Source organism: Limulus polyphemus, unplaced genomic scaffold (genome assembly GCF_000517525.1).
Source record: "Limulus polyphemus unplaced genomic scaffold, Limulus_polyphemus-2.1.2 Scaffold2184, whole genome shotgun sequence".
NCBI lineage: Eukaryota > Metazoa > Arthropoda > Merostomata > Xiphosura > Limulidae > Limulus > Limulus polyphemus.
The window spans coordinates 51,894-64,697 of NW_013667794.1; the positions used below are offsets into that span (position 1 = coordinate 51,894).

The 12,804-nt window shown below is 34.9% G+C and overlaps 1 protein-coding gene across 1 annotated transcript; it reads right to left on the reverse strand.

Annotated features, from left to right (window-relative positions):
- Positions 1-1,506: 1,506 nt before the first annotated feature.
- Positions 1,507-6,021, reverse strand: LOC106466194 (inhibin beta B chain-like). The gene is made up of 2 exons (XM_013926438.2): positions 5,442-6,021; positions 1,507-2,530 (listed from the first exon to the last, which is right to left on the reverse strand). The coding sequence occupies exons 1-2, from the start codon at positions 5,857-5,859 to the stop codon at positions 1,695-1,697; spliced, it is 1,254 nt and encodes a 417-aa protein (XP_013781892.2). The 5' UTR covers positions 5,860-6,021; the 3' UTR covers positions 1,507-1,694.
- Between the last annotated feature and the right edge of the window lie 6,783 nt (positions 6,022-12,804).

Here is a 12,804-nt window from a genome sequence, read left to right on the forward strand (position 1 = left end):
TATATATATATATATATATATATATATATATATATTGCATTTTTCTAAAGATTTTCGCAATATTTTATTAGTTTTTTTTTTCTTCCTTATCGAACTCTCAGCGATATATTACAGTAATACTTGGTGGTTATTTTCAAAAATATATTTATTCATATTTAGACTGATGATTGCAAACTAAACTGGTAAATTTATTCGATGTTTTCGTTTGCACGTTTATATGTTTTAGCGCAAATCTGCCATGTGGATCAAATCCAACGTTTTAGTATTATACGTCCTTAATCTACCACTGAAGTCGGGGGGAGGGTCTTATTGGATATCAAAAATGACAGGATGATTATTTTTAGTTTGCATAATGACCTATTTACAATAAAGAAAAACATTCTCTAAATTAATATCAATGTGTTTTGTTTTTTGGAATTGTTAACAATTTTATTCTTTGTATTGAGCCCCCCAATGACACAGCGGTATGTCTTTGGACTTGTACTGATAAAAACCAGAAAGCCCTCTGTGTAGCTTTTTGCTTAATAACAAACAACAACAATCTTTTTTTTATGAAAAGTACTTTCCCGCCCTTCGGTAGCTCAGCGGTAAGTCTGAAGGTTTATAACGCTAAAGAACGAGTTTCTATACCAGTGGTGGGCAGGGTACGAATAGCCCATTATGTAAATTTACGCTTAACAACAAACAAACAAAACTTATGAAAAGGGAGGAGCTGATCTTGATATTCTAACGCCCATCATATTTTTATCTCGCTCTTCTCATCACACATACTACTGAAAAGGTTTTAGTGCTATTGGCATAGAAACAAATGCACACTTCGTTTTTAAGTTTTATGTACACGTTTGTCTCTTAGACTTTACTTATGCAAAACCACTTCTTTTGTGGCAGAAATCGAAATTATTTTGCGAAAAAACGCATGTCTTTATCGTCAGTTTTAATGTTCATCTATATGCTAAGCACGCTAGATTTTCCTAATATGTATATTAATAACATACTGACTGACGTTTTGTGGTCACGCCCATAAATATATCAATGTAGCATTTTCACATGCACGAGAAATGAAGGACATAGTAGAAAAAACTATCAGGATAAAGGAAATACCAGCAAGAATTGATTGTGTGAAGTGTGAGGTGGCGCCACCTAAATTCTTTATCCGAAAACAGTACCTGCATGTTAATAGCCTAAATGCTAGTTGAGCGTGTTATGTCGAAGAAAATGATACCATATAATAATCATTTAAAGTGAGCTTTTATGTTCATTTTTCAATTCTTTGTCGTAAAGAGAAACGAAATGTTACTTTTGGTTGACTAAATAAAATGAAAAACGAGTTGTTTTCTTTAAATTGAAAAGATAATTTATTGTCACCTGGAGAAAGGAATTTCTTTTATTGTTGGCTAAGATAAATGAAAACATATTGCATACTTTAAAATGAAAAGTCCGTATATTTTCATATTTATACCACTGGAAAATAAAAAATATTCACAGTACTGCACTCGCCTGAAACTTGTTTTGTTGTCATACTTCTAAGAAAGGGTTCTTAATTCACAAAGTTAATAAAAGTTTAATTTATTACTCTAGTTTTACACTTTTAACATTGTTCTTTATGCTAATCCTCCTATTAAGTCACAGAAACAGTCTTCAATATCAGATGGTGCGTTTTTTTATCCACAGTTTCTATTGAAATGATGGCTATATTAGGTACAACCACATTCCTCAACTCTCATGTTCGGTAAAGTCGACTGAAAGATGTTCATATCTTTATCTACATAGATGATGGAGAGGGATGCCAACTTAGTGGGAGCACAGCATGGTGTGATGGACGCAAAGGGATTTCTCCGACGATGTTCATCCATCACTTGGCTGTAATACCAATAGTCTGGATAAGTATCTGGGGTTCGCGGGGACCGTCCACATCGGCCCATACAGTAGTTGGCCTGGTAACCTTTAGGAGCAATTATCCAGTCTTCCCATCCAAGTTTCCTGAAGCTGATGAAAAGCGACTGCACGCAACAGTTCGTCGTATGAGCTTTACAGGTCTTGGTGAATCTCAGAGATCGTCGCTGAGGCACTGTTTCTGTCCCTATAGATAAAAACGGTCGGACTCCCGCTTCTGATGACTGGTTAGTTCCTCCCACTCCAGCAACTCCGCTAAACAACACTGGTTCTATCGAAGAGTTGCATCCATTGCAGTCAACTAGGAGGGTGAGTTTTGTAGTCTCGGAGGCCTTGAACCATTCTTGGACTACCTGATAAAGGTCTAGTCGCTGCCACCCTACAGGAGATGACTCTATCCGTTTCAGGGCCAATAAGGAATAGTTGAGAGCATTCATAGTACCGTTAGGAGGCTCATCTACCCTAAACACATAAAGAGTGAGGCTACTGTTAACCAGTCCCGCTTGTTCGAGCTGGGCCAGAGATGGGTTAGCACGGAGTTGAACCCACAAAAATGCTGCCGTTACACGTATACGCTGTGGAGAACGGTGAACAGGTTGGAAAAAGTCCAAGAGAACGTAGTCATTTATCCTTCCTCCTAGAAATAAAATATGATGAATAAGTCAAGGAATAATTAGCAAATGCCTTGTTTATCAACAACCTGGAATTAAAGGTTTAGGTATAGGTAATTTTTTAATATGCATTTTTAAGTGTGTTCCTCTATATGTTGTTTCGCATGCTAAAATATGCTACTGTCTTCATAGAGTGAAGCCTAACAGTACTTGGAGTATCATGTTGAAGTGTAATATTCAATAAATTCATGTTAGAATTTGTTATCTTATTGTCTTTAATATATTACCATTGACATATCTAATGATGCCATTGTAAAAAACGTTATATAATTTTGCCACCTATCTTTTCTTTCGACACTAATTTATTTCAGTCTGTCGTATTTAAAAAATTAATAGAATTTTATTCACAAATTATAATGCATGTGCCATAAAATAACCAAGAAATAAATAGGAACGTACGCAAAAATTGACTTTTGCATCCCCAGAAGCAAATCGTCCAAACATAAATATATGTACGTAAAACAATACTCAGTGCCCTCCGGAAGACGCTACAATGTGTTACATATTTTAAACTATGGTTTTTGCAGCTCTGAAAATTCCTTAAAATATTCCCTGTGTAAAACCTGTCATACAGAAGAGTAAGAACCAGTTATAGAGAAAGAACAACCTTTGAAGCAATTCGCTATAGCCAAATCTTGACACACAAATTATGCTTGACATTGTTTGACAGAAATGATTAAACGAAACGACAATAACTGTTTTATTTTAGAATTTTTGCCCGAAGCAACACAATGATTATATGCGCATAATCGCCCTTAAGTTTGAACTGGTAGACTAAGGAGCAAGCAGCTAGTTAACAGTGCCCACCACCAACAATATTCTATAAATTTTAAAATTGGAGTTTTTGTCGAAAATTTGAAACTGTTTCTTAGTTAATTATTATTGATTAAAAATTTGACGTAGTAAAATAAATTCTCGTTTTCTGCATTCTTCTTTTAAGTTTTGGCATTAGTTTTCAGTTTGAAAGGCAACTTATGCGCCCGTGGGCTAAATGGTCGGTGACCCTAGGATTCAGGTATTGCCGTACTTTATTTTGAACTACTAACGAAAGGAAATGCAGCCCAAATCATCCGAAGTCACAAGGTTATTTGAACCTAATAAATGGGATTGACTGCCACTCTTATAATGCACCAAAAGTGGTTTGTTTGTTTGTGGAATTTCTCGCAAAGCTACTCGAGGACTATCTGCGCTAGCTGTTCCTAATTTTGAGGTATATACTAGAGGAATGGCAACACAACCCAATGCCAATTCTTGGGCTACACGCACATTTGAACGTATAGAGCATGTTCAGTGGCATCGTGAGTCAACCCCCAGGCTCGGCGATTTACGGCCCGACACGCTTATCACTAGGCCACTTGCAACCAAAATGTTTGTAAGATCATACATACTCTGTTATATTCAGTAGATGTTCGTGAAACTTTTATTAAAATTTTATCTAATGATACTAAAATCTACATCATATTATAGCATCCATTATTATGCATAGAATGTGAAGTTTATGGTTCTACAGCTCTCCGGAATTTACACGTAAAAATATAACAGCACAAAATTCAATTTCCAACTGCGCATTGATCGTTTAGAACTACATAAAATTGTCTGAGCTGCGTTAAAATAGCTAGCCCCTGGTTTCAAAAAAAGGTGAAAATATTTTTAAAATGTTACTTTTCTTTGAACATTTTATTGTTACAAGGTTCATAACTGGATTAACATTTTGTGGTTGTATAGCTAGTACGACTGTTAATTCTAACTTTTTCAATAATATAACATTAATAAATGAGGTCACATCAGTTGCCATGTTGTTGTATAGAAAGACGTAATATTTTATTCAACTGTAGATGAGTAAACGAAACAAGTTAAGATAGCTTTACACTGGCATTTACTGTGTAATTTGTGGAAAAGCATGATTTTGATTATTATTTTTACAAAACTTGAATTTTTAAACTGCAATAGCCTAAATGAAAGGGAAAATAACTAAACAATGGGACATTTTTTCGAGTTAAGCATTTGTTGTTTTGTAAACGGCGAACACTAACGTAAAGAACCCATTCTTTAAGGAAAAATTACTTGAATTACAGAAAAACATATTTTCGACTTAATCCTTCTTTCTGGGTAAATGCTTTACCCAAAAGTAGGCTTAAGAAGGGCAGGATTATCTAACAGGCTCAATAAGCATTTTCCAATGGGCCCACAGTGTCAAATAGCTCATGTGGTTATGCTTTTTTTTTTTTTGTAATGGGCTCCTCAGTATTTATTAAGTAGGAAAATTTAGTTTTATCAAAGCATTATATCCAGTAAAATATATTTGATTACCTACCTTCCCTCTAGCCTATCACTTCAAAATCATGGACAGCTAGCTGGCAGAGATGGCTCTCGAGTAGCTTTGCGCGAAATTCAACGCCAGCAAAAATTTCTGCATCTTTATTATACAGGAGATATTCTTACATTCCGAGTCAGTTTACTAATACGTGATTAAAATCTATAATTTGTTGAATGATGAAGAGGAAAGTTTATCTAATCATTACGTTCGTATTTAAAACAAATATCGTTTTCATAACCCATAGCACTTAGTCCTAGCATTAAGTTATATATTAGCATGCTGTGCATTTCTGTTTCATTATTTCAGTTTAAAAAACATTATATCGGTGAATTACCATAACGTGAGAGCTTGGTCAAGATAAACCAGACATACGAGTTGTGATCCTTACACACACATATATATATATACACATACATAAATTACATAACACATAATTTAGAATAATCCGATTGGGTAGGTATGGCGCATTCATTCTGTAATATGTTTGTTTCTTATGCATTAATAAATTCTATTATTTCCAACATTTTCCTATAAATTAGAATATCTATCGATCAACTTACCTGGCTCTGAGAATACTACGATTTCAGAAACTCTGCCATAATAATTGTCTTTCTCTTCAGACATGTCCTCTGCGTCATCCGGTACTGCCTGGTCTTGCAACGAGTCTTCAGTTATCTCGTGATTATAGGCATGTTGAAGTACTTGAAGCATAACGTTCCGGGGCAATGGGTTAGTCATGTTTGGTCTTTCTTGAAGCTGCAATTTGGACAAAATTTGATTTTTGACTGCTTCCATTTTAAGTCTCCTGGCTGCTTCGTGGTCAGTCACGCTCACACACTGTCGGCAGCTATTCAGGTGTAAACTATCTGAGGAGTCAAGGTTGTTGTTACTTTCCGATGAAGAGGAAGAAGTGACACTAGCCAGCGACCTAGAATCGAACCAGGCCCATGCGAGAAACAACAGTCCCACGAGCTTCATGACGCTGGATCTCGAACAATAATTTCACGTCGCTTTTTAAATTGTGATACCGATTAGAAATTGTTGGTTAAATTCCAATAATTGTTCATTCTGATTTAGACTGAAACCGTCCTGCGACAAACAGGTAGCCATATTTTATCCCCACGTGTACACGTTTCTAGCTCGACCGCACACACCTCTTTCCTCATGCTAAGATGAATACATAATGAATATTCCTAACTCGACCTGCTTCTCAGTGGTGCAGTTTTTTTATTAGCTACACCGTGCTTTGAGGACAGCCGTCGCCGCGGCGCCGGGCTACTTCCCTCAAGGGGTGATGCTACCTTTAAATCGTCCGTCAGCTGGCAGTTTGATCGACGAGAACTTTCTAATACTTTTTTTCTACTAACTTGTTCATCTGTAATTATTGGAATAATCTTGACGTCTCCATAATACAGCAGGTAAATCTACAGCGTCGCACGACAAAATATATGTCATATTACAAAATAATTAAGGCTCCAATTAATAACCATTTTAGATAAAAATCTTACAAGATATTTATAACCGCGATTGCATGTATGTAAGGTAATACTAAAACCATAGCATAGTTATAAGTTTAAAAATTTGATTTCAATATATTGAAACGTGACTGTTTTGGAGGAAAATTATAAAAAGATTTGTTTATTTGTTTGAACTTAAGCTCAAAGCTACACGATGGGCTATCTGTGCTCCGCCCACCACGGGTATTGAAACCCGGTTTCTAGTATTGTAAGTCCACAGACATACTGCTGTGCCACAAGGGGGCTTATAAAAGGAAAAATGAAGTTATGTGTATTATGTTCTCACAAGCTTCGATGAACCAGTATGGATTATGTTGTTTTGGTTAATGACAATGCTACACACTGGGCTATCTGCTTTCTGCCAACCACGGGTATCTAAACCTGAATTTTAGCTTCGTACGCCACCAATAAAGAGGTTAACTAAGATATGTAATTTTGGGGAAAGTTTTATTTATTTAAATGATAAACCTTCAAGCACTTGAAAACAACTTTTTCAATTAGTTGCAAATGCATTGGTTGCTAATGCATAATTGTCATGACTGGTTTCCTTAAAAGGAATATTTCTAGGGATAAGTTTGTCGTTTTTTGTTGTTGTTTTTTTATTTGATGTTAGTCATAATTATAACTTCCACTTCGTTAGGTCGGTCCTAGGTTTAATGTACCTCATAGTTTTCAAAAATTTACTATAATAACGCTCTTTATTGGATCAAAAATATTTGGAAAAAAATCTACCAGTCTTGCATAATCACAACTAATACCTTTAAATAGTGACGTTAATATTTCTGAAGTTATTAACGTTGTAATTTTTTTTTACAATGACAGACAAAACCTGAGACCTCCCAATTGCTCAGTGTAAGTCTGAGGATTTATAATTCTAAAATTCGGGTTTCGATATCCGCGATGGGCAGAGCAGAGATGGTCCATCGTTAGCTTTGCGCTTAATAACAAACAAAATAAGCCTGATATAACACATTAGCTCTTGTGTTTAAACATCGTACACACAGGGATCAGACGAATGATTTCATAAGCCTAATAAAATATTTTTACTACCTAGTTGATATGAAATGCTAATCCAAAAGAAGAGAAAGAAGAACTAGTTTGAGTTTGGTGAATATCCTGTTAAGGAATTTGCTGATTATAATGCAGATAAGTGATCCAGATTTAGAAATTTCACGAATTAATTGGCAAATTTAAATACTTACAAATTTATTTAATGTATTTTTTTTGGAAACCCTAATGTTACACCTACGTGATAAACCATTTTCATCGTTTTATATTTGCATTCAAAAGTTAAATATGAAATAAGTGCGCGGCACAGTTTTATTTCCATATTGTTTACCTTTATTATCACATTGGAAGTTTAACCAATTTTGATGAACATATTCCTGCTTAAAAGAGCAACAATGTAGCTCTCTGTGTAGATAAAACATCATTGGTAAACCAACAGCCAGATAAAACTGGTTCATAAATCATCTCCTCTTTCCCTTTATTGCTTCTCATGAAATGTTCGTGCCTTGATCCCAGTTGTGAATTTTAATGAAACCTAAAGGCTTTGTTTGTTTTAGAGCAAAGCCACATTGGGCTATCTGCTGTGACCACCGCGGGGAATCGAATTCCGGATTTTAGTGATATAAGTTCGTAAACTTACCGCTGACTGTTTTACGTGTATTTTGAAGTCTGAGAATCATTTGGAATTCAAAGTAATGTTGGTGTCCTTCCGCTATTTAACAGTATCTTCATTATCGTAAACGCAACCATTGGCCCATTGTAGCGAAAATAAGCAAGGAAGCAGGTGTTACTAAATTCATTATGTATTCACAGGGACACTAAAGGCACATGAAAGTGCTGTATTTGGATACGAATTTTGAAAATATTTCCAGTTTTATAGTGAATATATTGATGTGATTTAGATATTTGAACATGTTTTAATTCGGGTGATAACAACGCCTTAACACTATACACTTTACACATGAATCTTGAAACTAAAAATATTTTAAAACAATTCAAAGGCACAGAAAAACATATATATTGCTTTCAAGTATTGGAACTGTTGATGTCTTGTATTCGGTGAATCTACTTAATAATCTTAGTTCTGTACGTGTGTCTTGATTACGGGTAAAGTAAGACCACAAAACTATAATTGTAAACAGAATTGTTTTGAAATATATTACCTTTTTTTGACATCCTTGACAGAGGAACATTTGACAGACAGAAAATTGTTTTTAGTGATTTAAAACGCTTGTTCAACTTGGTGCAAAATATCGAACTGTTTTACGTGTATTTTGAAGTCTGAGAATCATTTGGAATTCAAAGTAATATTGGAGTCTTTCCGCTATTTAACAGTATCTTCATTATCGTAAACGCAACCATTGGCCTATTGTAGCGAAAATAAGCAAGGAAGAGGGTGTTACTAAATTCATTATGTATTCACAGGGACACTTAATTGCGAATGAAAAAGTTTTCATGTTCTTAAATTGTGTTCAACTTATGAACTCAAAAACGCAAAATTTGTTAAATATATATGGCCTGCTGTTGTACGCAAAGTTTAACACTTGGCTGCAGTTGGTTTTATCCATCATAGTTTTAAAATTAGAAATGTGTGAATTAGCACTTCAATGACATCATTTTCCTGCCTATTGTGCATCTTACGTTATAAGATCCAAAAGCTTACCACTAACTTACCGGGAAGACATAAAGTGCCTTGCAAAAGTCTTCCCCCCTGTTCTGATAATCAATTTTAGTTATTTTCTTGTTAAAGACATAACTCAAATGGCCAAAAATATTTATTATATTAATTTCAGACCAGTTTCTAAAGATTAAAAAGAATAAAAGGTGCATTGTTCCTCACTTTAGAGATATAACAAAAAAATCTTGAAAACATATGTTGCAAAAGTCTTCACCCCTAACATGATTATGCAGTTAATATTTGTTTGAAGCTCCTTTGGCAGCAATGACAGCTGAAAGTCATTTTTGGATAACCCTCCACATGCTCTGCACAGTATGCTGGAGATACTCTGCTCCTCGCCCTGGACAACATTCAGGTGACATCACTGCCATTAGCTTGGCTTCTACGCATTTTTCTGGAAACCAATGTGGTTGCCTTGCAATGCTAGAGTGTGTGGGTGCCTGGTTGTCCTTCAATATGTCCCTAATTCAATGCAGTGGAGATTTCTTAGTAGATTGATTCATCTGGTATGTTGTCACTATGGTTGTTCTCTCTAACAACCAGACCAAAGTTATTATTTCATACTGGGTTGTGATTAAAACTACCTAAGGATATCTCTCACATTCAGGTAGTGCTTCATGGCTTTGCCAAAGAGTTCCTCGATAAATTTGTCTAGAACGATTTCCTCTCAATCCTCTGTCCATTGCAGGGTTGAGTTTGCTGTGCTACTAATCCAGACTCTCAGTTCCAGTTCTTTCCAAGACTTGAACCTGGCCAGATGGATCACCTGATTCACGATAGGGTTGAATTGGCAGAACAACTTAGATACCACAGTCTCATAGTCCTCCTATTGCTCCTCATATAGATACTCATTAACATGCATGGCTGGACCATCTAGGCTCAGAATCAGGTGTTGGACTGGTTGCTTCTAAGTCCAGCCATTCCAGGCAGTTATCTGCCCGAAACCGTCCACTGAAGATCAGGAGTGGAATCTGCTTTGCCTCTCTTACAATGACCTGTGGTACTGGCCAAAGCTTCTTCCTTATGGGTTCTTGGCACATGCCACTGATGTTGCGGATTCATGACAACAGTACTAATCTGGAATGCCAACACTTTGACAAGCAATTGGTCCCTGGTTCATGGTAGCATGGTGATTAGTTACTTGTAGCAACTCTTCATATAGTTCCGTACAATCCCAGGCTTCATTGTCAGCCATGGTTGCTATTGCAGGATACCTCCTGGCTTGGAGAAGCTCATCACTCCACGGTTCATTATCCATGGATGTCTACCATTTCACGTATTTGGGAAACAGCTGTGACTGCTGAAGGTCATCTTCTAACAATAGTATCACTTCCAGTTCTTCTCAGCTATTTGTAGATAGTGTTAATAAGTATTATACTGTATTTTACTTGACTGTATTTTTATACTTGACTGTATTATACTGACTGGTGGCAGCCTGGGAGCCCTATAGATACCTCTTCAAATTGTTCCAGACTCTTAAAATGCCATTTCACTTCTTCAACTCTCAGCCATCCTCTCCTTGTTTCCCTTGCCCTGAAATTGATCTTCAATGGCATGGTTTGATCTACCAGTTTGTGGCACTAGACACTGGCTGATCATCCTAATAGATAGATGTTACAAACCTTCACATCATCAAAGAAAGTCCTATGTCCAGAAGAGAGCTTCTCATAAGCCATTATTTAACAGCATTCCTTTAAACTCGTATACTCAAGTGATCAAGCAACAGTCAATATACACGTTAGCAAAACATAAAACTTTGCAATAAATCGTGTGGTCACGACATCAAGATTCCTTCTTCTTAGCTATTTTGTGGTATTCTCAGGTTAAACTGTTTTTAGATGAGTTTTAGATAGATCTGTTTTAGAACTGGAGATTTGTGCAGTATAATTCCAGAAGAAATATGAATTTAACTAAAATGAACGTGTTTAAGCTAAAATAAATAAACAGATTAGGCACATAAAAGTGTAAAACAATCTTTATTTAAAACGGTAAACAAGAAACACAGTGTGCCTACCTGCATAGACACTGAACAGTCACCTTTCTACCAGATCAATGAACCAATGAATTGTTATTATCCCTCGAGAAGACTTTCCATTGATCGACTTAAATCTCAAAAAAGGTAAAACTATATGTCTTCTGACTAAAACCAATGCTCATTACCAAACAGGAAATCTTGTTCTTACCCATAAACGACCAGAATCATCACATGACTGAACATTCTCCTATAAAATACAAAAGCTTTAACCTCTAAATATTATCTACTTGGTCAGTGAAAAATATTACTGTCGGTGGTCTATCCTACACGGTGTGCAACGTTACAGTACTATCCCTATAGGCAAAGTAGATTCTATCTGCTAGAGAATTACAACAACAATAAAAAGTCAACTAGAACAAAAACAACTCAGTGGTTTCCTGGACTACGTGTTTATGCTAAAGAGACTAAACTAAAAATTTGTATAAAAATCAAAGGTGGTAGAAAACATATGATATTCATACATATGACGATGTGACACCACGTGGAAAGTAATATATTTTTTGTGATTATGAAAACAGTATTCAAGTGAAGCTGGTGAACATTCTGAGAATTAATTAGTTTTACCACTAACTTTAAATTTAATTAATTAGTTTACCTCCAAATTTAAATCTAATTAATTAGTTTACTACCAAATTTAAATTTAATTAGCTAGTTTACCACTAACTTTAAATTTAATTTATTAGTTTACCTCCAAATTTAAATTTAATTAATTAGTTTACCACCAACTTTAAATTTAATTAGCTAGTTTACCACTAACTTTAAATTTAATTAATTAGTTAACCACTAACTTTAAATTTAATTAATTAATTACCTTTAAGTTTAATTAATTAGTTAAATTTAAATTTAATCAATTAGTTAACTTTAAATTTAATTAATTAGTTTACCACTAACTTTAAATTTAAGTAAGTCATACAAATTTTTTTCAGAATAAGCGACTGCTCAGCAATGCGAAAACAAGCTATAACGTTTCTTCTTGTACACATATACACAAACTGACACTGAAATGATTAATTAAGTTTAACTCAGTCTGGTATTTTAATATTGTATTTGTTGTACTACGTGAAGCTTCGAGATCCCACAGAAGCCTACATTTTTATGAAATTTCTAGAATTCACTAATCATTTAGTGAACAAAAATATTAGAATTATAAAAATATTGCTCACAACATTATTTTACGTAACAGCAATAATCTAGAAATGTTTGTAAATGTTGCTTTGCCTTCAGTTTACTCTCCGAATTTTGATATTAATAAGATGAAAAAAGTTTTAAAAAGTGGTTTTATATTCCAAGGACAAAATTAATTATGCTGATAAACAACCATAAAATTTCAAATTAATTCTTTATGATTGCTCCCATTTATAATTTTTACAAATAAACGGGAGGTACAATTTATAGTGGTAAAAAATTGAGCTGTTTAATCAAGTTAAATAAAGAGTAAAGACATACAAGATAAGGAAAAACAAAACAAAAACAAAAAAGAGCTGTAATTCTTAACTATTAAATTTTCGGTTAATTATATTTAAGTATCCAGCCCGGTATGACCAGGTGGTTAGGGCACTCGACTCGCAATCTGCGGGTCGCAGGTTCGAATCCCCATCATACCAAACATGCTCACCTTTTCAGCTGTAGAGGCGTTATAACGTAACGGTTAATCCCACTATTCGTTGGTAAAAGAATAGCCCAAG